The sequence below is a fragment of the Trichosurus vulpecula genome, chromosome 3, assembly GCF_011100635.1.
Source record: "Trichosurus vulpecula isolate mTriVul1 chromosome 3, mTriVul1.pri, whole genome shotgun sequence".
NCBI lineage: Eukaryota > Metazoa > Chordata > Mammalia > Diprotodontia > Phalangeridae > Trichosurus > Trichosurus vulpecula.
This window is the reverse complement of record NC_050575.1, coordinates 348,940,982-348,967,447: the sequence shown is the minus strand read 5'-3', so window position 1 is coordinate 348,967,447 and position 26,466 is coordinate 348,940,982. Positions and strand designations below refer to the sequence as shown.

At 37.6% G+C, this 26,466-nt stretch overlaps 1 protein-coding gene across 1 annotated transcript in view; it reads left to right on the top strand.

The window, feature by feature from the left end:
* Window positions 1–26,466, top strand: part of CAMKMT (calmodulin-lysine N-methyltransferase) — a 536,340-nt gene that overhangs the window by 35,915 nt on the left and 473,959 nt on the right. The window contains 1 exon segment of the mRNA XM_036750026.1: window positions 4,180–4,244. Coding sequence (XP_036605921.1) covers window positions 4,180–4,244 — 65 coding nt within the window.

Genomic DNA, 26,466 nt, shown 5'->3' with positions numbered 1-26,466 from the left:
CCATTTATTAGGGAAATACACCAATGAGGTGATAGTGCATTGAGCCTCTGTTCCTCAGTTTCCTTATCCGTAATCTGTGGGGGCCAGATGAGAAGGTCTCTACTCTCCCTTTCAGCTAGAACATTCTTTGATTTTCCACATCTTTTTGTGAGTCACTGCACTAGCTCTGTCCCCCACCTCTGGGCCTTTGCTGTGGCTCTCTCCCATGCCTGGACTGCTCTTCATCCTCACCTCTGTCTCACTTTCTGTAGCATGTTTTTCTGGGTTCTCCTAGTTGCTAGTGCCTTTCTAAGATGACCTTCCATCTCTCCACACAACTGGTATGTGCCTAGTTATTTAGATATTGTTTTCCCCATTAAAATGTGAGTTACTTGATAGCAGAGAGTGGTTTTTACTTTTCTTTGTGTCTCTAGTTCTTAACTTCCTGGCATATAGTAAGTGCTTAATAAATGACTGATTGCAGACTTGTTAGGCATTCAGTGAGCTGATTAATTGCCATGAGAGGCAGCATGGAGAAATGCATAATCAGCCTTGAAGTAAGGATTCCTGGGGTTCAAGTTCTTCCTTTGACATATGATAGGTGTGTGACCATGGGCAAATCACGATCTCTCAGTGTTCAAGGTAGCTCTCTAAGACTGGAAGTTGTGAAGAACTTCTGTCTGCATTGGTAGAAGTACTTCCCCCACTTGGGAGTTCTCAGTACCAATGAAATAGCAAGTCCAGTTCCTGTCCCTGTGCTAATTGATTTCCATATACACAGGCACACACACACACACACACACACACACACACACACGCACGCACACATGTGCACACATATACACACACACCTACACATGCACACGCACATGCACACATGCACACAGGCACACACAGGCACAATACATACACACATACACGCACGCGCGCACACACACACAGGCACTCACACATACACGCGCGCGCACACAGAAACGCTCGCGCGTGCACACACACATGCTCACACACACATGCGCACGCACACACACGCGCACACACACACACACACACACACACATTCTTCTAGCTTCAGTGGCTCATCTATTTCGGGTCCTCAAACAGGAACTATGGCCCCTAGCAGTGCTTTTGAAAGGGAGTTAAATTATTTTTTCAATTAGCAAGAATTAATTTTTTCCTGCTCTTATCTCCCCTGACCTGAATTGAACAAAAACAAAAGAAAACAATTATTGTACCAAATCTGTATAGTAAGCAAAGCAAATTCCTACATTGACTATGTTCAGAAATGTACATCTCCTGCTATATCTTGAGGCCATCACTTTCCTTTGTCAGGAGGTGGCTAGCATTCTCCTTCTGTTCTCTTTATAATGTTTATTGTGTAAGTTCCCCGCCCCGCCCCCGTTCTTCTCTATGCATCAGTTCCTAGACATCTTCCTACTTTTCTGAAAACGTCCCTTTTGTCATTTCTCACAATATAATAATACTCTGTTGTATTCATATATCATAGTTTGTTTAACTATTCCCCAGTAGATGGGTACTCCCTTAGTTATTAGTTTTTTGCTGTTACAAAAATATAATGTTTTTGCATATATGGATCTCTTTCATCTTTCTTTGATTTTTTTGAGGAATAGTCTTGTAGTATTGTCTCTGAGTCAAAGACTATGTACAGTTTAGTGAATTTTTGGACATAGTTCCAAATTGTTTTTCAGAATAGTCTGGATCAATCCACAGCTCCTCCAAAGGAGCATGAGTATATGCCTGTTTCCCTTCATCTCCCATATTTGCCATTATCCTTTTTTGTCACATTTGCCCATTCGGTGGTTATAAGCTGGAACCACAGAGTTTCCTTAACTTGCATTTCTTTGATTTATTAGTGATTTGGAGCATTTTTTCCATATGGTTGTTAATAGCTTGGATTTCTTCCTTTGAAAACTGTTCATATCCTTTGACCTCGCCTGTCTTAGTGCCGTTTGCATGTGCCCACTGTACTCTTCATTTGCCTATACTAGTTAATTAAAAAAGGATCTCTTTTGAATAGCACTTGTGAATTTTCATAAAGCCTTCACATCTGTTCTTTCCATATGTTATATGTGTGCCTGTTCATTTTAGTTCTAGACCATTTCTACACCTTCTATGAAGGCTGGGGAACATCTTTACCTTTTCTACCTTGAAAAAATCTATTACATTTGCTTTCTGAATACCACGTGCCTCCTCCATATACTTGTGGGGTTTTCATGTTTACATATTTCCCTTTGGTTTCTGATTTTAAAAATAATTGCTTTTATCATGATTGTTTTATTTTGAGTTTATTTAGTCTTAGATAGAGCTAAATGTTAACTTTCCCCCCTTGATTTTTAAATGGGTGAATCCTTGTTAAGATGTTCTGGAGTATAAAGAATTAGTATATGTTTGTATATGCATTTATTTATGTACTAATGAAGATAGCATGCGTACCTATAAATATAGGATTTGGGGGGCAGTAGTCGGGCAGATGATTAGCAATAGCATTATTTTAGGTATTTTATCCTAAAAATTTCACCAAAGGTTCACATTTACTATACTTTCTGTTGATAATCATGTATTATGTACACACAAGGGGCAGAATAACATGTCTAATAAGGATGAAGAAGCACTGCTTCATCTGTGCTAGTTAGCTCGCTGGGTTAATACCTAGTGTGATTAAGACTACTTTTTGAACCACGTTAGCCAGTTAGCTTTGTTCAGTTATACAGTCACAAACGATCCTCCAAATCTGGCCAATCGTCTTACAAATATGTGTTGTTGGTCACATGACAGAGCAGGCAGATACGTGTGTCTCGTTCAGCAGGAAACTGTTGCTTAGATGGTGTAGTGGATGGAGCACTGGATTTGGAATGAGGAAGAGTTCAAATCCTGCCCTAGACACTTATTAGCTATTTGACCTTCGGTAAGTTACTTAATTAGCACGGTGCCTGGCACATAGTAGGTATTTCATAAATGTTTATTGACCATTGACCTTTCTTGGCATTAGTTCACTTATTAGTCAAATGGTATTAATAGTAGTGTCTATCTCCTAGGATTGTTCTGAGGATCAAATGAAGTAACCTGAAAATTTCTTTGCAAACTTTAAAGTGCTGCTAGTTTTTGGTTTTTTTTAGCATTTTTTTTTTTTGCTTCATTGATCCCTTTGGTGACTGCGTGGTGAAGCCTGTGTGCCCCTTGTTTTAGTTTTTAAATGTATAAAGTTTTTAAATGTATAAAGTAACATAAATAGAATTTCAAAGGAAACCAATTATTTTGAAATGTAACATTAAAATGTAAAAAAAGTTGATGGACGTAAAGCATCCCTGTGCCATCTAAGTACTGGCTAGCTAGCTCCATTATTGGGGGGAAAAGCTGAAACCGTATGACACATTGACATCTTTATGAATGAGGATACATTACTTCTGTGAGGAGTATCATATACATACAAAATGAAATTTAAAAAAACCTGTCCCATCCTTATTTTTTTTAGTAGCTTATAATTCACATGTTGTCTGTCATGTTTCTTGTTCCCATCCAGCACACCATAATGGGAGATTGGTCTTTGAGGTTTCTACAAAAGTATGGGAACTTCCGCTAAACTTTAACCCACAGTGATGCTAGCTGACCCTAAACTTTAGGTTAATGGAACATTCTGAGCAAGAACACACATGCTGTCCATTCTCTGGTTTGCACATCTGTCATGCCTCCCTCACCAGCTCTGCCATTGTCTTGTCTTTGGTGCCAATAAAGTCTGCAAAGAATGCTTGCTACCATGTTGACTATTTCAGCAGTTTGTTTAAGACTAGATGCTCTAGTTAATTTTTTCTTCCCTTTCTAGTGAGCGTGAAATATTTCTGAAAATGAAATTGGAAGGCTAGCAACATGGTGTCATGGATTGGCTACTCTTTGAGTCAGGAAGATCTGGGTTGAATTCTTCATCAGTGGCTTAGCTGTGTGACCTTGGGCAAGTCAGTTAACCTTTTTGCAACTCAGTTTCCTCATCTATAAAATGAGGGGATTGGACTTGATTAACTCTAAGGTCTCTTCCTGCTCTAACTCTGAGATCCTATGGAAGATTTTTTTAGCTGCAGATATATGTTAACTCTATAAAAAATGACCAATAATTATTTCAGCTTTTTTTTTGATTAAGGGATGTTGATGTTTCACAGATATTAAAGAAAATCTTTGATTATTTTCCAGGAATAACCAAGGGCCTATAAATGTTGAAGATATTTTTACCAGCTTTGACAACACAGGGAATATCTGTAAGTTGCAATTTTGTTCTCTCTATATCTACCTTTTATAAGTTTTACAATAGTGAATGTACAGTGTGATTTTTCTTACTAACATTAAAATTTATATGACTGCAGAAGTTATTAAAGGAGAAACTTCTTTTATTAGCTAAGTCAACCTGCTTTCTTTCCTGTATTTCCTTCCTCCTTTTATTGGAATACATTTAAAAACTATAGGTAAAGAAATGGATCTATTAGGGAAGTGACAAAGTATCATCTTTCCGTCTGAGTCCCTGATAAACAGAGGATTTATTGAGAGACCAAATATTTTATCTGACCACCTAACTAGGAAGGCATCTTTGTTTAGTAGAGGTATAATCCTATAGAATTTTCTCTGCTTGAAGTTACATATTAGCAGAAAATGGCAATTATAAAGCGCAAAATGTGTTATTGACTAAATTTAATTCAGTTCATTTTCATTCAAACAAATATTTATTAAACACTTTATTAAAACTCTGCTATGTGCAAGGCTCTCTCTTAGGTCTTGCACACACAAAATCAGAGCAGAAACAGTCTTTGCCCTTGAGTAATTTATTCCAGTGGGGTAGGGGTGGCAGTGGGGAAGAGAAGCAGATGACATAGACATAAATAACCATATCATAGGACAGGAGGTGCAAAGTTCAAAGACGATGGTCTGCAATGAGTTATTTTACTGAACATTTTAATAGCAATTTCAGTTTTACAAAGTGCTTTTTGAGCACAAAGCCTGATATGCAGTAGGTATTAGGTATATGCCTGTTGACTAATTGATTGTTTTACTCACAACCATGTGAGATAGCTGTTATAGGAATTACTCATACTTTATAGATGAGAAAACCGAGTCACGGAATTAAAGGGATTTGACCAAGATCACAAACTAGTAAATAAAAGAGCCAGGATCTGAACCCAGTGCTAATAACTTCACATCCATTGCTCTTTTAATATGCTACAACTGCCTCATGAGGAATTTGAAGAGAGAGAGAGATATCTCTTTCAGCTGGCATAAGAAATAATGAAATAATACATTTACACAAAACAATGACAATCTGTGTAGTTTTTTTTTTCAAAATTTTTACCCATAGGCTGTATCTTGTTACTTCGAACACTATTTGGACAACATATGTATTCTTTCGCACATATACTTTATGAGGGGGGCTTGTTCTGGTGAAGAAAAGTACTTCTTACTTTTTCTCTGTAAAGTTCTCTGCAAATGGTCAAAAATATTTTACTTGAAGTGTTTTGCTTTTCTCAAGATGAATGAAGACTATTTGGTAAAATTATGTAGGATGTTCAATTTATGATGTAATCTGAGACCATAATCTTGTTTTCTAGTCTGATATATGCCCCCTTTGGGGGTGAGGCAGGAGCAGCAAGGTTTCCTCTTGCTGTCTGGTAAATAGAATTTATCAAACAAGCTCACCTTTCTATAGATCAGGAATGACCATGCAGCAGAGAGTGTAGATAGCAGAATAGTTGAAGTAACTATGAAATGCTACTGCCAATATTTCAGTATAAGATAGGACCACTAGCTGGCAGCATTATATAAAATATAAATAAAAAGGAGTTTGGGGCATTATTTGTGGCAGTGACCACAGAATGATAGTTTCCCGGAGGTAACATTTTCTGGAGCATCTTCCTGTACAGAAATTACCTAGGCAATAAGGAGGTGAGATTTCCTTTGTGTTCTAAAAGGCTACGCCCAAGGTCTCTTACAGCCTTTCTCACCCTGGCAGCATCTACAGGGTAGTCTGCTTTCCTCAGTTCTCTGGGGCTAGTTGTAATAGACAATCTTTTCTTTCCTTATTTTACCCAACACAAAGTTTTTTTTTTTTCAAATAGAAACTTTAGTGCATAACTTAAAAGGGGAGGAGGGTCAGGGAGGAGTGAGGATATATATAAAAGATAAATATACAGAATGTAGAATTCTTAAGATACCCATCACGTAGTCAGACATTTGCTACTACATCTTCTAAGGGGACATTTGTCTCTATTCCCCAACTTGGCTTAGATCTTTTTTCTTCCCTTTTTTTTTTTTGATTCCTTTACCTCTTTTATGTCCAAAAGTTGCTGAAGTCTGTTCATCCCTTTAGTTAAAGTTTGGATTCTTTTCCTCTTATTCTAATTAGCTCTGAGGATTATGCTCATATTCTTCTCCTCATATTCCTTAATGACTTTGTGAGACCCGACATCCCACCCCAGGATGCAGGCTGCCAATGAATAATCACATTTTTAATGACAGCTTGCCAACTCCATTCACTTTCCTGTATTTTGAGGTTGGTCAGTAATTGCTCGGACTAGAAACAGAATTTTTCCTACACAAATACTTTATGTACGGTGATGATAACATGTAATTTTCACTGATAATAGAAGAATAATAATGTCATAACATCCCCACCAACGTTTTTAAAGTTAAGAAGTTTAGAGCAGCTCTTAGCATACAAAGGCATTGGAATCAGTTGAAAAGACTACTGGCTCTGGAGTAGGGACAAGTCTTAACCATAGGTCTATAGACTTGATTTTTAACAAAATTTTTTTTTTTTGCAAATTATATTTTAATATAATTGGTTTAATAATACTGGTTCTGGAATAGGGACAAGTCTTAACCATGGATCTGTACACTTGATTTTTTCAAAAATATTTTGAAAATTATATTTAAATATTATTGGTTTCCTTTGTAATCATTTGGGATTTATTTTATGCATTTAAAAACATAGTTATAAGAACAACCTTCACCAGACTGTTGCCAAAGGGACCCATGACATAAAAAAGGTGAAGAGCCCTTGCTGCAGAGTCAGAGAACATGGTTTCAAATCCTACTTCTGCTGTTTGGTACTTTTGTGACCTTGCATAAATTTACCTCCCTGGGCCTTCTTCCTTGTTTATAAAGAGTGAGTTGGATTAGATGACCTCTGAGGTCCCTAGATTTAGATCTATGATTCTATTACCCTGTGAATATTTTATCGCTGCCACCACAAGGCTGACTGTAGTCATTACTCTCCTCACCCTCAGAACTTTCTTTAAAACAGTTGTTTGGTAAGTAACCTTACTGAAGAACTTGGGAATTAGATACATTTTTTTTTCACCTTATAAGACTTAGACTCGTAAAACCTCATATGCCTTGAGTAAATTGTAATAATTAGATTTTATGTACACTAAGTATAGAATAGTATTATTTTAAATATAGTAAGAAAACATGTTTAGGCGACAGAATATTTTAAAGTTCTGCAGGCGGCCAAGTGTTAGAGGGGGCCAAGATTATCTGGGCTGATGAAACAACAGCTCTTTGAATTACTACATATGGAGAGAGCTTCAATTTGTCTTTTCTTTTAAACCTAACAAACATCAAATAAAACAAGAAAAAGAGGATTGGATGTGAAACGGAAAATCTCTGTTGTCAGCAGAGGGAAGGCACTAGCATGAAGGTGGATCAGGAAAAGCTTCTTGTAGAAGACGGGATCTTAGCTGCGACTACAACCCTGGCCCCTTCCATTGCTGACCTGGGCTGGTTTGCCCCTCCCTAGGCACTCTGGTGGCCCCTCTGCCCTTTGGGGGCCCCCATATTGATGCCAGACTTAGTCCTGGCACCTGATCGCCTTAGCCTACTGCTGTCCTCCCAAGCCTCACCCAGCCCTTGTGTCCATTTTACTGATGAGGAAATTGAGGCCCAGAAATGAAACAACTTGTCCATAGTCCCAAAGTATTAAGCATCGGATCTTTTCAGAACATAACATTTCATGTCATTTTAACAAAACACTTTGTATTTTTACTTTTAAGAAGGAAAATCTACTTTGGTGTTTGGTGCGTAGACATAAAATAATGTTGATGATGGTTGGTTGTAAAATCTCCCCAAATACTTTTATTCATAATTTAAATTAATCCATGCCAAAATATAAGGTTAACTATGTTTGAAAAAATAATTTTGCATTTTTTGTTGATTTTCCTTTTACGCTTGGAAATTTTTGTGGCAGTCAGTGGGAAGCTATTGGTTCAATATCTCAGCTAAACAGCAGAGGGCGATACAGTTTCAGTTCTGTTTCACTGACCTACTGTTAACTCAAGCCATAACCTTAAACTTTGACAATGTAAAAATGTTTATGGCTGAAGGTGACTAAGGCAGCGGAATGATGCTTTTAATGCATAGTGATGTCTCTCATAGTGAAGTCTTTCATGGAGATATCTGCTAATTACGTCCAGAAAATATATCTATTAACTGAAGCTACCATTAATAATGACATTCCTCCTGGAGCTTTTAGTGTTTTGTTGGTTTAGTTTTTTGGAGGGGTGGGTGAGTGGGGAACAATAGGATCACAAAACTGGAGGTAGAAGGGATTCCAAAGGCCTCTTAGCCAACTCTATGATTTAGCAGCAGAGTTAAACTGAGGACCAGAGATGTTCGGCCACAGAGATGGATGTTAAATGTCAGAGCAGGTCCTCTGACTCCAGGGTCCATGTTCTTTCCATTGTACCATAAGCTTGTGGGATTTTTTGCGGGGGGAGAGGAGGCAGTTTAATTTTGTCTTCATGTGATTAAAAAAAGCCCTTTGTTGTTAAACATAATTTCTTGTCTGGAAAAAGCATGTATATTTAGTGAATTATTTGGTTCAGCGCCAATAAAGTTCTTATATTTAGTGAATTACTTGGTTTGGCCCCAATATAGAAACACTTTTGGTTTCATTGGTTTCATGAAATCTAAAAAATGCTTATAAGTTCTGTATGAGAATATCTGCTTCCAAATAGTAATTCAAGTGGGACATTGGAGGTCAGACTACTGCTCAAAGAATAACAAAAATTAGATCTTAAATTTTCCCTTTATTTTAGGAATTACTTTTTATATTAGTATAACTCATTTTCTTCAGATATAAAAAAAGAGAGATGGACTAGATGACCTCTGAGGGACCTTTCAGCTCCAGAGCTATGATCTGGTAGTCATACCTTAATTCCTAATAAGTAAAAAAAAATTAAATATGAAAAAAATATTTTGTAACTGCTAGAAAAATAAATATAAATGAGAAGGGAAAAACCTAGCAGTGACTCATTAGTATTACAAAGCTCAATGAACATTTTAACATTCCAATTTTCTGTTCAATTCAATAACCTTTTATTACATGCTTACTATGTGCATGTGACAGGATTAGATGCAGGTTTTATAAAGACAAAAATGGAACAGTAAGGAGCTCACATTCTCCTGGGAGATGAAACAAAAACCATTAAAGTAGAATTAGTCATAAATTAGAGACCCTTATTAAATTTTTATTTCATTTTAACTTATAAGAAACTAGAGATTAATGAACACAAGCTTTTTGGGGGGCCTATCCATATATGTTCATATGCAAATATGTGTGTATATATGTGTATATTTTTTGTTTCATTTTTGGAAAATAAATGAAACTTCCTGATATTTCCCTATTTCTTGTTTGTGTTTTAAAAAGAATCAAGTCAAAGACATCAGAATTTTGATCAATGCAGTGACTAGACATAACTTCAGAGAAGTTTGTTTCCTGCTGTTCAGCGGAAAGAGAGGAGAGTGCATAGGAGTGGAATGAGGCCTCCATGGCTAATATGTAGATTTATAACACTTATAACACTTTGTTATAAGAAAGGGTTCTTGGGGGGGGTGGGGTTTGAGTTCGGGAGGTAAGGAGAGTTGTTTGAAAGTCAGCAATATTTTTAAAAAGAACATCAATAAAACATTTGATTTTTTTTATAAAAATCACATATCTTATTTTATCATTAAAATATTGTTAATATAAATTGAATTGTTCAAATTCATTAATTTTTCTAACGTACAATCCATTGATCATTTAATGTATAATCAATTTAGAAATATCACTTAGAAGATTATTTTCTCTCTCTCTTTTTTTTTTTTTTGCTTTTTGCATATGGCTCTGAGCTCTATATGTGTTTAAATGAACAATTGTAGAAAATAAAACTTCCTTTGAAAATTTCTTTTCTTGTTCACCTTCAGCTTAGTGGAAATGGTATGAGTATTTTATCCTTTGGCTCTGGGCCAAGCAAGAGAAATTGCTTGGGCATCCACTGCTTTCTTTGTAAGTCTCTGTGGGTAGCTCAGAGATATCTGAATTGTAATATGGAGACATTGTGGTTGCTACTGATTCATCATGCTTGGAAGGAGAAGCCATCAGGCTACCCAGGGAAAAGTACGGTGTGACCCCTTTTATTGGCAAGAGAGGCGCTTGCTGCCCTTGCGCTTGTGGAATGTGTCACAGTCACATACATTGGTAGCAAGGGAGATGCCCACATTGTGTAGGCACTGCTGCAGATCTTAACTGGCTCCCTTTTCTTTGTGGTTCTGTTCTCATTGTTCCCTTCTACTTCACCTCTCTGCTCAAACAACCTACTGTGTAGATTCTTACCAGAAAACATAAAATTGCTTCCTGTGACTTTTCTCTGCTTCTTCTGAATGCCCTTTGAAATATGATTCTCATCAGGGCTTAGCTGATCTAAATTTGGATTTTGTTATGTTCAGTGTAGTTACTTGGTCTTTATAAATTTAGAAAAATATTTCATCACAATTTGGGAAAATTATTACTTCATTTGTGCTTTTGTGTTGCTAAGTATGACGTGTGCTAGCGTTCCTTGTATTTCTGTTTAAAGAAAGATATTGCTGTTATTTCAAGATGACTCAAATTTACAGCATAATATGCCTGAGTCTTTCCGTGAGAGTTTAAATTGTCTCCAGAGATATTTTGGAATAATCTAACTGTGAATCAGAATGCTCAAATGTTGCAGCTCAAATTTTGTAGGTTTGTTGATTATCCATTCTTTTTCTGGTTCTTTTCATTGACCTTGGCAGATCACCCCCTCTTTACCTCTATCGTAGATAACAGTGGTTTATTTTCCAAGTAGCCCGTGGGGGTAACTGGTCATTAAATTTTTTTCCCAGTGCTAAGAAATGGGATGAAGGGGAAGAGCATTGAGGAAATAGTAGTAGTTATTTTTTGCTCTTAGAATTCTATCTTTTCCAGACTAGATAAGGAAGTTTTACTTAAGAAACAAATCATGTAGGTTTTATCCTCTGAAGTTGGAATATTAAAAACAGCATCTTCTAGTAACTATTTCTGATCTTATATTCAACATAGTTTTGTGTTCTTTTTTTTTTGGCACAGCAATTGGGGTTAGGTGACTTGCCCAAAGTCATACAGCTAGTACATGTGTCAAGTGTCTCAGGCCGGTTTTGAACTCAGGTCCTCCCGACTCCAGGGCTGGTGCTCTACCTACTCACTGCGCCACCTAGCTGCCCCAGTTTTGTGTTCTTTAAGCTTGTAATATAATTGATTTTGGGCAGTTCTGGGAATTTGAGCTTTGCATTTCTTGTCCATCAAGACTGTTACATGGGTAACGAAAGGGGAATCTGGGGAAAAAAATCTGCGTTTGTCTCTTATGTCCAAATAAATGTATTTTTATGTGAACTTTTAGTCAACTAGTAAGTGAATTGAGAATTTTAAGTGAAGGTCAGTCTCCCTGCCAATATCAAGAATAATGCTATTTGTGCTTAGCAGCCTTGAAATCACAAAATGAGGGTACTTGTGGAAATATGTGCATTTCTTGTTTTTATTTTAAAATGCCTTATTAATTTTATGATCCAAATATTTGAACTTTTAACACTGAAATCCTTAAAAACCCTTAAATTCTTTGGGCCATGACTGTGAAGCAGAGCATCTAGATATTTTACTGGTTGACAGATCTCAGGACCCCTCATTTTCACATGGCACTTTTCTCTGAAGAGCTCACAACATGTTATACACATTACCACATTAGTCTCCCAACGTCTTTAGGTGATAGTCAGCGATCAAGTAATTCCAGTCCTGTATCAAGAAGATGAGTGAGCACCTAAGCCAGCATATTGAGACCAGGTGATTTAAAAGGGTTGTCAGGAAAAAAAAAAAGCCTGTAAGGTTAATTCTGATCAGCTGGAGTTCCAAGAGCATAGATGGAGGTTCTTAACCTTCTTGTATGTCATGAACCTCTCTAGCAGTCTGGTGAAGTCAGAATCATGTTTTTAAAATCCACAACATGAAATACATGGGATTACAAAGAAAACCAATTATGTTGACATCTGGTTGTCCAGGAAAAAATATGAGGGTACATATGCATATCTATCTAATATATTGATCTACATGGATATGGATATAGATATGCTAACAATAACAACTGGTATTTAAACAGTGCTGGCAGTATCAATGAACTGTGCTAAGCAGCTTACAGATATTGCCTTGTTTGAGTCTCACAACAGCCCTGGGAGGTCGGTACTATTATTAACCCCATTTTACAGATGAGGAAACTAAGGCAGACAGAGAACACAGCTGGTATCTGAGGCTGGATTTGAACTCGGTCCCCCTGAAATCTGTCTGTGGATTCCTTGGGAGTCTGTGGACCTCAGGTTAAGTATCCCTGCCATAGCAGCTTTCCACCCTAAAGTCTGAGTGGGGGCGTGCAGCTCTGGCTCCTAACCTTTACTGAATGTCACATTCTCCAAGTGGTCCTTGTTTCAAATATCAGGTCACAGAAAGTTTCTGAGAGTTTGGTCTGGTTATGTGCAGCTTCTTGATGCATTCATTTTACCCCTGCTTCCTTTTTCCTCATCCCCCCAGGCTTTAGGGGGCTTTTCATTTTAGTCCCATATCAGGCAAGGTAGACCCTAAGTCCTCAAATCGGGAATCAGAGTCACATTTCATGATGTGAGCACAGATTACTCACTTGATGACATGGTTCCTGTGAAAGGAGCAATGGCTTTTGAAGACAGCTGGAATTCATTTTAAAATAAAGCTCTATTTGAAATAAGGCATCATGGGGGGGGGAGATGACTGTGTGGGCGTGGGTGTTAGATATCATCGGTTGTTCTTGATATTTGACAGTGCTGCTGTTGCTGACAGTATTAGTCATGTGCCAGAGAATACTGATATAAAATCTGTAATCTTTTCCACCTCCACTAAAACTCCATCTACTCTTATGCCTCATTATGGTGTGGAGGCGAACCCTCATCACGGATATTAGTAAGGAGTAGGCACAGTATTTCTCAAGTGATATTCCATATCTTTTCTATCATACCATTGGCTAAAAGATGTAGAAAATGCAAGATTGCACTGTATTAATTTTTGAGACTATTAAAAATTGGTTCAGTAGAGCAAAATGCTAGCTTAAAAATGCTCCTCCAAGAAGGTGTTGCCATGCATTTCTACCTAAAATGGCACATCTTTTTAATATGGAAACTCTTGTGATGGTGTATGGTTGAGAGTCAGGGAACCATGCAACTTGCAAAGAATTGAGTTTGAGTATCCCCCAAGGGCCAGTGGTAAAGTGTGCCTGGTGGGTGTGAGCATTTGGTAACACGTTACATAAAAGGAATTATGAAGGAGAAGTGGTATAAAGGGGGTCATGAAAGAAATGCATGAACAGAGGATCTGATATTCAGGATTTATAGAGAAATAATACATCCTGAGAGGTAGCATGGCATAGTGAGTAGAGACTGCCTTTGTACACAGGAATAGTTGAGTCCAAGTCTTGACTTGGGCCTGTGCTGGCTGTGAGGCCCCTGGGTAAGATGCTTAACCTCTTGCTGTTGCAGGCAGCTTTCTAAGGTTATAAACTGCAGAGCAGGTGCAGATTTGTGTGGTTAAGTGGCGATGACTCTCTAAACTCCAGTTTGTCCAGCCCTGACCTCTCTCCTGACCTCTAGTCCTGCATCTTTTAACTGCCTCTTAGCCATCTTGAAACAGATGACTTGTAGACATCTTAAACTCAACAGGGCTAAAGCTGAACTCGTTATCATTTTCTCTAAACCTTTCCCTCTTCTTAACTTCCTTATGCTCTTGAGGGCCCCACCCCCCCCCCCCCGGCATCTTCCCAGGCACCTAGACTCATAACCTAGATGTTATCCTCAATTCCTTACTCTCACCCCTCACATTCAATCAGTTGCTAATTCTTGTCATTTCTACCTTTATATCATCTCTCACATATGCCCCCTTCTCTTCCTGGACACTGCCACCATTTTGGTGCAGTTGCTCATCACCCAATGCCCAGACTATGGCAGTAGCCTACTGGTGGGCCTCCCTGCTTTAAATCTCTCCCTCATTCCAATCCATCTTTCACTCAGGTGTCAAACTAACCTTCCTAAAGTGCAGGTCTGACCATATCATCCTCCTATTCGACTAATTCCATTGGCCCCCTCTTTCCTCCTGTCTCAAATATGAAATCCTCTGTTTGATTTTTAAAGCCCTTCATAACCCGTTCCCCGCCCCAAGCAACTTTTTAATCTTCTTACCCGTAGTCCCCATCACATACTCTGTGATCCAGGGATCCTGGCCTCGGTGATGTTCCTGGCACAGAACACTCCCATCTCCTGGCCCTGAGCACTTTCCCTGGTTGTCTCCCATGCCTGGAATTCCCTCCCTCTTTCACTTGGCTTCAAGTTTCTTCTGAAGTCCTACTGCCTGCAGCAAGTCTTTTCTGGCCCTCCCTCATTTTAGTGTCTCCCCATGAAGATTTATCCCAAATTTATCCTGTATATATCTTGTTTGTACAGGTCTGTGGTGCAGCGGATAGAGTTCTGCACATGGGGTCATCAAGACCCGATTTCAAATTCTGCCTCAAACGTGTGTGACCCTGGACAAGTCGCTCAATTTCTATTTGCCTCAGCGTCCTCATCTGTAAAATGGGGATAATAATCGTGTCTGCCTCCCATGGTCGCTACAATGATAAAATAAATGAATATTTGTAAAGTGCTTTGCAGACTTGAAAATTCTGTATAAATGCTAGTTATTGTCATTATTATTATTGTTGTTTAATTGTTTTCATGTTGTTTCCTCCCCACCCCCACTCTCCTTTGGCTGTGTGTTCCTTGAGATCAGGGACTGGTTTTGATATTGTTTTGTTTTAAATATCCTCAGTGCCTAGCACCGTGCCTGGCAGCAGAGCAGCCGCTTAGTAAATACTAGTTGACTGACTGACTAACATTTCAGGAGTTCCCAACAACTGGTATAGTCCTCCATACGTCCTCCATCCTCCTCCACCCCGCCCCTCCAGAGAAAATTCCAGCTATGCAACCATAGTAGAACAAGAGCCATTTCCCAGTAGATAAATGCTCACATATTAAACACAAAGAGCAAAACCAGGAAAATAATACATGCAACTTCAGTAAATGGAAAGAACAAAACCAAAACTTAATACCATGTCATTATAATGAATAAGCTTGACCTTAGAGAAGAGATGAGAACATGCATTTCTCTCCCTTGTTTGCAGAGAGGTTAGGTACTGTGGGTGTGGAACGTTGCATACGTTGTCAGATTTAGTTGATGTAATGGTTAGTTTTGCCAAACCAATTGCTTTATCTCTTTGTTATTCTTTGTTACAAGATGCAGCTTTCTTAGTAGAGGATGGGGAGGATTATAATTGGAAATGAAGGTGTTTGAAGATGAAAGATGAAAATAATTCCTAAATGGTTATGAAAAGAAAAATGTATGAGTGAAAAATAAGATGATGACATGGAGAAAATGAGGGGTATGGCCTCAGACACTTGACACACTTACTAGCTGTGTGACCTTATGCAAGTCACTTAATCCCAATTGCCCTGCCTTCCCCCCTCCAAAAAAAAAAAAAAGAAAATGAGAGATAACTGAGGGATAGTTTGCTTACTCCCTTGGTGTCTTTGCAGTCAAAAGAAAGCAAGGAGGTCCCCAGCATGTTGAGCATATCTCCCTTTAGTGAACTCATGGGAGGATATGGGCAAGAGTGGTAGAGGATGAATAGGTATGAGTGCATTAGGGGTCTCTGCTGCTGGAGGGAATACCCACGTTGATGAGAACACGTTCATTCAAATATTTGAATATCAGTCCTTCACTTGTAAAAGGTAGATTGTATCTTGGTTTTAATACAGATAATTCCTCTGTTCTTTAAACATATGATAAAATTTTTCTATTTGAAATGCCTCCAATTTTTAGCACAAGATGTCTTCCTTAGTGCTAGTAATATTAAACAACCTTTTGAATGGTTGAAAATTATTTATCTAAAATGGGGAGAAAATGGAATTTAAAGTTGATATAGTGGATCTTAAGTAGTGAGAATTGAAAGTGGAAGAAAGAACTTGAAGCAGCAATAGATAATGACCTTAGCATACAGAAATGAATTTTGTCCAGTGGTGTGTAGTCAGAGTAGGATATAACTAAAGGTTATCAATTAATCAGTAATAAGCATTTATTAATCACTTATTGTGCACAGGCACTAAGCATAAAAGGAAAGGCAAATACAGGAAAACAGGCTTTAATTAGGGAAAAAATTGGATCAACGCTTAAGTAGCCATAGGAGGTAACTCAAAAAGCAATTAAGAAAAGAAAGTTGAAGAAAGTGGCTGGGCATGGCTACAAAGTGTTCAAAAGAAATCCATGTCAAAAGTGACAAAATTTTCAAGTTATTCATCAATTGATTTTCAGGAAACCTCAAATAAGGGAATATTCCAAAAAAAGATCATAAATGATGTTGAGGAAAAATACTTTTTTTTCTGTTTCTGTTTTTGTTTTTTTAGTACACATCTGCCAGAAACAATTTTTAAAAATTTATCATTAACCTAATGTCCAAATTGGCATAGGACCCACTTGCCCTCTGACATGTCACCCTGCCAGATAATTTTAGGTAACATTTATTGGAATCTTGAACAAGGAAAAGACTGTAGTATGTTAAAATGCAGTTTGGGGGTTAACATCCCCAAATAATTAACAAAGTCGTCATCCAGTTCTTTTCTGTACATTTTCCTCAAGGAATCAATGAAACTCCAACCAGTTCAGTATCTAGAAATTCTTAATAGAAGACTGGGGATCTCTTCTGAATAACAGAGAAGGATGCTAAAAAAATAATATAGAAAAAGCATCCCTTGGCAGGGTCTTAGGCTGATTGCCTTAGGGGATAAAGAAAAAGGAGACTGTCCTTAGATGGGTCTAAGTTTTAGTTATTACGCTTAAAGCATTTACCCCCCAAAAGACCCTTCCATGGACTTACCTGCTGTCCTAAAGAGAAAAGTCTAGAAAGGGTTTTAGTCTGGAGAAAATATTTTTCCTCAGTATCTTCAGTTTTACTAGAAAAGAGGTTTTAAATGTTTTCACAACAGTGTTAATTAAAACAGGCTAATGAAAAGACATCAGCATCTAGTTTACTTTCCTATCTCCTTAAAATAACTATGAGTATCTGCTTTTCACCTATGGAGGGTATCATCGATAGCATGTGAAAATATGTGAAGGGAAGAGGTAGGTTTTCACAGTTTTGTATACTTTGCATATGTCTTTACATGCTTTGACTACATCTTTACAGTTACACATTTGACTGAGACAGAGAGAGATAGGTGCTACTTGCTCTGTGTTGTGTTGATTACAAAAAATAAATAATTTTTTGACTTAACCTTAAAATCTCTTTTCCATCAAGATGTCTCCCATGTACATGTTAAAGTTAAGTGAAATTCCTTCGTAGATGTAACCACAGAGATAACTTGATTCAATAGAATTCTGATTAACAACATCAGATGTGGCATAAAACATGGGACAGTCTAATCTAAGGTGTTCACTAGTGATACAGGCAGTGCCTCTAAGGCCAGCTGGAAGAGAAATTCTTCATGGGTGGTGAAAATCCCCAAATGTGCCTCTTTTGGGGTGATACAGTGCTGATCACATTGAGCTCCATGACCCTGTAGGGCCTTCTTCTTCATAAAAACCATGGCCACTCAAAAGAGATCAGTCGGGCAGTCCACAAGGCAAAATACAAATGAATGAGGAATGTGTGTTGCCCGGACTGTGACATATAGTTACATGGACAGTTTATTGAGTTAGCCCATCATTACATATTTCTTTGGCAGTTACTTTAAATTAACAATGAGTTAGGCCTCAGAATTGAATAAGAAGGGTAAAGCCTTCTGGATTGCAACTGGGAAAGTGCAATATTTTCAGTGATTCTAAGCTGTTCTCTGCTACAAAAGCCTCCCCTTTTTTCTTTTCTAACATTTATTTTTAAGCCCCTTCTTTGTCTTTTACCTCCACTTAAAAGAAACTAAAACAGGGGGCAGCTAGGTGGCACAGTGAGTAGGGCACCAGCCCTGGAGTCAGGAGGATGTAAGTTCAAATCCGGCCTCAGGGACTTGACACATGTACTAGCTGTGTGACCTTGAGCAAGTCACTTAACCCCAATTGCCCTGCCAAAAAGCAAAAAAAAAAAAAAAAAAGGAAATAAAACAATAAGAAACAGGCATACTTAAGAAAGGAAAAGATACAATTACAATGTCCAAACTTTTGTCTTCTTCTGTAACACGAGTCTATCATCCTTCTGTCAGAAGGTGAGTAGAATGCTTCATCATTAGTCCTCTGGAATTTTGGGTGGTCATTGCACTGATCAGAGTTCTTAAGTCTTTCAAAGTTGTTTTTCTTGATAATGTTGTCATTGTATAAATTGTCTTCAGGATTCTGTTCACTTCATTTTGTATCAGTTCATATAAATCTTTCCATGTTTCTCTGAAACTCTCTTTTTCATCTCTTTTTATGGTACAATAATATTCTATTACATTCTTGTATCATATTTTGTTTAGTTATTCCATAATTTATAGACATCTCTTAATTTCTAGTCCTTTGCCACTTCAAAAAGAACTGTGCTATAAATAATTTTGTACATGTGGATCCTTTTTCACTTTCTTTTGATCTTTTAGGGTTAGCAATGATATTACTGATTCAATGAGTATGCAATTGAGTGAATTTTGGGAATAATTTCAAAATGCCTTCCAGAATCACTGTACTAATTCAGAGTTCCACCAATGGTACATTAATATTTTCTTGCAATAACCCCAATAATTATAATTTTTTATTTTTGTCATCTTTTCAAAACTGATGAGTGTGAGGTAGAACCTCAGAGTTGTCTTAATGGGCATTTCTTTAATTATTAGTGACTTGGAGCTTTTCTCATATGACTAACACATACTGTGAAATTCTGCTTCCTAATCTATTCTGCTTATATTTTCTGTTTTATGAGTGAGTTTATCTCATTTATTTTTGAGTAAATATTTGTTAATTGAGTATTCCCTTTCACCCTATCCTTATATAGTTTTATCTCTATTTATTCCCACACCTCCCTATTTATTCTTTTCTTTCTCTTACCTGGATCCCAAACACAGGTTTTTGTTCTTTCTTTGAATGTAATCCCCCTTTCATTCTCCAAAATCTGGAATTTGTCTTCCTTGTGACTAATCTTTCCTTTATCCTACTCTCCTGATTAAGTCCCAACTCCTTTTTCCCTGTTCTCATCTGTTCCCCTGTTGTATTTGATTATTTTTTATACCAAATGCTGTATGTGTGTACATGTGTGTGTACATGAGCACACACATATGCATGCATGCATGTGTATGTATATTCAATCCTGCTTTGGTTCAGATTAAAGTGAGATGTGGTGCCTACTTCCTCAACCCTTTTTTCTATCTTTGTATTACAATTTTCTCAAACATCTCCTTTCTTCTGTAGTGTACTCCTTTTCTCTACTCTTTTCTTTCTTCACTTATGATAATCAAAGCAAAACAAAACAAAAACTGCCCCTACACCTTCTTATTTCATTGTCTTTATGATCCTTGAACTCTTGGGGATTCTGAGAGGATGCTTGTTTATTCCCCATCAGTTGGTTAGTAAACATTAAGAGCCTACTATGTGCCAGTCACTGCACTAAGCACAGTTTCTCCTATTAGACTATAAACACTTTCTCATCACATAGTCCCTTCTAATTTCTCCATTTTTAAAAATCTTTTTATGCTTTTCTTGGCTTTTGTTTTTATGTTTCAAAGATTCTATTCAACTCGTGGATTTTAATCAGGAATGCTTGGAATTCCTCTATTTTACTAAAGCACCCCCCCTTTTTTCCACCTCAGGATTATACTTAGTTTTTCTGGGTAAGTTGTTGTTGGTTATATGCCTTTATCTTTCACCTCTTGGAGTATTGCATTCCAGACTATCCTGTTCCTTGCAGTTGTAGCTTCCAAGTGTTGTGCGATATTGATTCTGGGTTCATGGCGCTTGAACTCTATATTTCTGTGGTTACTCACAGTACTTTTTCTTTCATTCAGAAGCTCTGGGCTTTGTCTGTGGCATTACTGGGAGTTTTCGTTTCAGGATTTCTTTCAAGATATGACCAGTGAATTCTTTCTATTTTTCACTTTGCCCAATGGTTCTAACAGGTCTTGTCAATGTTTGTTTATGATTTCTTCTGAAAATTTGGTCCCAGATTTTTTCTTTTCCTTTTTTGTCTTGGTTTTCTGGTAGTCCAGTGACTCTTAGATGATCTTTCATTGACCGGTTTTTATTTTTTAGCTCAGGTGTTGGTGACAGGAAGTACCTTACATTTTCTTTTATTTTTCTAGCCTTTTGATTTTGTTTTAATATTTCGCATTGCTTCATATAGTTATTGTCTGATCCATTCTATTTTTTTAAATTAATTTTTTATGATCAGTGAATGTCTATTCTAGTTTTCAAGAAATTGATTACTTGTGTAAGATGTCAGACCTCTTATAGTAAGCTGTTTGTTCTCTTGATTCTTTCCTTTAGAGGTTTCATTTAATTTATGATGGGATAATGACTGACCAGTGAGGGCAGTTGTTGCAGTCCTTTCAGTCTGCCCTTCCTGGCTCCAACCCATGTGAAGGTTTGGTGAGCTTGCTTTTCTGCATATGTAATGGAGGAACCCCTTTCCCTACTCATAGCATGCAAAGGTATCCTCTTACTGTTTTCTCTTAGCTTCCCGAGTGGTGATAAAAAGCTGCTGGCCCATATGGATATGAGCTGCTGACCCATAACTGAATGTTCAGCACATAAAAGGAGGAGAGATTGATTACTAGCTCTGTTCCCTGGCAAGTTTTGAATGAGGAGGAAGAAACATGTTGGCATTCAGAAGGGGGATGGGAAGTGCTAGGGGCATGGTGGTTGATGCAGCGTCCTTATGTCCTCATCTGGCCACTGTGTTTCTTTTGTCTCCTGTCTTTATTCTTTCCTTATCTTAGGTGAAAGAATATCTGGAGATGGAACAGACCAGGGTATGATCTTGTGAGCTTTGGACAGTCGGAAGAGCCATCAAAGGTCCAGCAATTTGAAATAGTAGCAGTGTTTGCTTGTGGCCAGGTCTGGTGAGGAGTCAGTCTGAGGAGCAACTTGCTTGACCCAGCACAACAAGGAGCCAGCCCAGCAGAGGAAGGAAGGTCGTGACTCATCCATCATCTATACTACACTTAGAAGTGAACTTTGTGGGGACTACTCAAAGGGAGAAAAGGACTCCCAAGGCGAACAAATACTTCCCCCCAAAAGTTTTGTGGCAGCCAGTTCAAGTTTGAGTCCACCTTCCACTCAGGGACTGAGTGGGTATATAGAGGAGAAAGGGTGCCCCTGATTGGGGGACTGTTGTACTTTGTTCCTTTCTATACTTTCTCAATAAATATTCTTTTGTAAAAGCTAACTGAGGCTAATTAGTTAATTGATATCGGGGTGATGTCAACTGGTTAAATGATATTGGGGGATACAATGGATCGTTTCCCTAGTACTAGAGAAAAATCCCTAGCCTTTCAGGATTACCTATAGAGCCCTGAGGAGAGATGTAGTAAATTTCTGGGGATTCAGCTTGCCAGTGTGAGTACAGTTGAGATAGTGAGCCCGGAGCCTTTGTTTCCTATTTATAATATCCATTTTTATCTTGTTTCACCATTTACAGGAATTCCAATAGATCTTGTGGACAAGCCATACATTTTTATGAACCTGTCATCATCATCACTGTGGGGTGACTCTCTTCCCTAGGCTTGTGTCCTGGACATCCTTGGATACCCAAAATTTCTTTAGTCTTTTAAAAAATTCATATTTCAAATTTTTCTTAATTGGAATTATTTTGTGCTTTGGTGGGATGATGTTCTTGTTTTGTACTATCCGAGGGCTGTCGCTGACCTTCTCCTCTGTTGATGTCTCTTCTGCAAAAAAGTGTTGGCAGATTCCAGGCTTCCCTGTATCCAGTAAGTACATGCCGAGCTCTTCATGGCTATCTTCCCCACAAGAAAAGCACGAGAGAATTGTCACATACTTTTCTAACATCTGGGTAAACTATACCCACAGTGTTTCCTTGATCTCCTAGCCTCGTAAACCTGTGGGGAAAGGGAAGTAAAGATAGTCTTACATGATCTTTTCTTGAGGAAGTCACACATGTCTAAAAATATGCTGGATAGTCAGGATAAAAAATTTTCTTTACCAGTGATGGGGAGTTCATTTATAGTTTAAAAATTAGCCTGTGCCCAATTGCTGATTTTTCCATGTAACACAATTGAGGCATACCATTTCCACTGGACCACACTGAACAGAACCGAGATACCTAGGACCAGTGTAATCTGATGATTGATTAATTTTTTTCCCACTGACTTGTGATTTCATCAGTGTAGGGAGCTTCTGTTGAGGAAACTCTCTCTACAAGTACTGGGAATACAGATACAAGTAGAAAGAAAGACAGACAGACGGACCCTGTCCCCCAGGAGCTTACATTCTAATTAGAGAAGACAACGTATTAAAGGAAGTTGAAAAGGGGGTGACACTCTCCATAAATAAATGGAGATTCTGAGAAGAACTGTCCAATCAGAGTGAGAGGTGCTTCCACTGTATGAATTCCTGTTGTGGTAAAGCTTCAGGATAAAGAACTGGGGCATGATAGAAGAAATCTGGAGATGTGTAACTATTCTTCCATTTAGCATCTTAGAGAGTTGTCTAGGGGCACTGTATCATGAGGTTAAGTGACTTGCCTAGAGTCACATAGTTAGAGATGGGACTTGACTCCTCCTAGACGTTCCTGTTTGTAATTGTCTCATCAGAATTTTGTTTTTGAGACCCTCTCATCACTCCCAATTATCCTTCCTTTGCAACTGGCAATGTACTCACATGTCTGTTTTCTTTGAACATTTTAGAAAGTATTTCCAATAAAGACTAGGGTAAATGTCCTGTTATGTTTGGCATTTCCAGTCTTGATTGTTCTCAGATAATATAGTCACTTTCAAGATTTCTATTTCTTTCACTGTAGTTTTCAACATTCACTTTTATAAGATTTTGAGGTCTAAATTTTTCCCCTCCTTCCCTTTTCCACTCCCAAAACAGCATGCAGGTTGATATGGGCTCTACTTACACATTCATATAAAACATATTTTCCACATTGCGACTATCGTTTTTTTCATTCCTTGGGTAAGACCACTATCTGGATTAACAGTTCCCCTCATCACTTCCCCTACACTCTGATAGATGAGACTGTCAGCAAGGCAAGTTGAGAATTTATCAGATATTCTACCTTTAGCAGGTGGACCTTTTAAGTAACTGCTGTCCAGATTGTTGGATTCCTTGGTTTTTACTACCATGTCTTATCCTTGTGCTGTCCATATCTTTTGTCTTTAGCATACTCCCACAATGATATTGTTTTTTTCTTTCTTTTCATCTAAATGTTTCTTTCCATTATGATTCCGCTATTGTCTGTGGACTTCCTGTGCATGTACTTTTTTGTTCTCATTTTAAAACTGTTATTTTTTATTGTTCTTTCATTTTTAAATCACCCTCATTGTATGTTCCTCTAGGCCATAACCAGAAAGCCATCGCTTGAAACAAAGATGAAAAAAAAAGAGGAGAAAAATTCTACTTTAACTAGCACATCTTATCTTACATCACAATATTACACACAATTAATTCCTTACCTCTGCAAAAAGGAGAAGAAAGCGCATTATCTCTGTTCTTCCCCAGGGCCAAGTTTGATCATTATAATTACACAGTATTCACTTTCATTTTTTTCTTAATGTTTCTGTGGTTTTGTATATAATTTTCCTGGTTGGTTCTGCCTAATTCACTCTGCATCATTTCTTAATCTGTAATCTTGATCTTCCCATGCTTCTTTGAATTTATATTTATATATATATATATATTATATTTATGTTATAGATATATGTTATATTTATATACTGTTTCATTACATTTAGGTAACATAATATATTTGACCATTCATCATTTGATATGGACGTCTAATTTACTTCAAGGATGTTGCTATCGTGAAAAGACGCCTCTAAATCTTCTTGATAGCTAGTCTTGCTCTCTCGCCCTTTCTGTTGTATCTGTTTCTCTTGAACCCTTCCATTGCCGTATTCCTGTCCTAGGACCCCTCCCCCTGTCCATAGCCTTTCAAACTGATCAGATTTTATTTTCTTTCTTAAATTAAAATTTCAACTTCACTTTAAAAATTACCTTGTTGATCTATGGATACCTCAGGGCATACGGAGCACTTTTGACCCCCTGATTTATCCTCTGAATAGCTGGCTACTTCCTCTGGTGTAGCCATCATTTCATTCTGATTTTACTTCGTATATTACCTGATTGAATAGTTTTATCCATGCATTTTTTCAGTTCTATTTCTTAATCAGGCCTCCTACCAAATATGTTCTTTCCAGTCCTCGTGAGGTATGCTTCATCCCATGCCAGGAATCCATCTGAAAGCATGTTCTTTATTTGTGGCTAGAGTTCTTGATTTGGAGTTGGGAAGACCTGGGTTCAGACCCCACTTATGATACTTACTAGGTGAGAGGTTATGGGGACGTCACTTAATCTCTCCTAGCTTCTTCTGTAAAATGGGAACAGTACCTCCCTCTTTAGGTGATGTAAGATTCGAATGAGATATTGCACATAAAGTCCTTTGTAGATTGTGAAATACAATGTAAGCATCATCTGTGAGTATGCGTTGACTCTGGCTCTCTTTGTTAGGTGACTGTTTGCTTTCTGTATCCTCTTTTTCACTTCCAAAATCTGAACCTTCAGCTAGAAGAAGAGATAAAAATGACCCCTGTCCCTTCAAATCCAGTCATTAGATGCATATTTCAGGTTTCTTTTCTTGGTCTCATTAATACCTGTGTGAATTGGCAGAATAGGGTCATGGTAGGTTGGATGAATCTTGACATGTTATTGCCTGTAGTGGATTTAAGTAGTTTGAGGAAGCTAGGTATGGGGGATAGGGCAAGGTATATTCAGGAGATAGAGTGCTGGATCTGGATAGAAAGACCTGAGTTCAGATCCTGACTCATATATTTACCAGCTCTTTGACCTCCAGTAAGGCACTTAATCTCTGTTCGCCTCAATTTCCTCATGTGTGAAATGAGGATAATAATATTTACCTCCCTGTGAGGATTAGATGAGATCATATTTGTAGGGTGCTTTGCAAGCCTCAAAGTACTATATAAATGCTAGCTAGCTATAAGTTTCAAAGGATTAGCACATTAAAAAAATCTCTGATATATGCAACTTTCATTGTTTGAAATGTGCTGTATTATGTGGTGAACTTGGAGGGAACCACCTCATAAGCGTGTATCTTTTGATGTTCTTTATTTTGTTTCTTTTTAGATAATAGCTTTCCCAGTATGGTTATATTTTGGATGCTTTATAAGCATAAAATTAAAATTGTTTACCAATGGAACCTGTTTTAGTTGAGGTCTGATTGGTTTTCATTCTTTAGTTCTTCATCTGTAGATTTAAAAAGCTAAAGAACTGATCCTTCAAATGGTGGTTCTGGTTTTGTTTAGAACCCACTCATATTTTTGACATATCCTTAGGTTATAATAATAACTTAGAAGGGTCAGTTTACAATTCACTTCTTAACCCTCTGGGCCTAAAACTTTTCCTAAATTACCAGTTGCAAAGGCCTGTGAATCTGGCCTCCCCTATTTGATGTCTCATTTACACCTGTAGTTGTCACTTCCCTCAGTGGAGACATTCTAGAGGGCAACTGCCCAAGCTTGTTGAGTTTAAGGATTGCACAAATCCATCAAAAAAGAAGACAGCAAGCAAGCAGCAATATTGGTATCCCTATGTTAAATTTAAAGTATATTTAAATAGCTAGAGGTAACAGAGATTCACAGTTTCAAAATACAATCCATTTTATGTTCTCTGTGTGGAAATAGTCATGTTTGTCAAGTTCATAATAACAAAAAGAACATTTTAAAAAGAGAGAGAAAGAGACAGAAGATTGCATAATAGAATCCAAAATAGCTTATGGGAATTAGATAAACTTAATAATTTGGACTGAATATCATCTCTAGGGCATTTTTTGCTCAATCTAGAATTAAGACATGGGGTTATTTTGGGACATAGCTGCAATTCATTTTGTGTGCCAGCTATTCTCTTTGAGACCATATATAATCTTAAAAGCT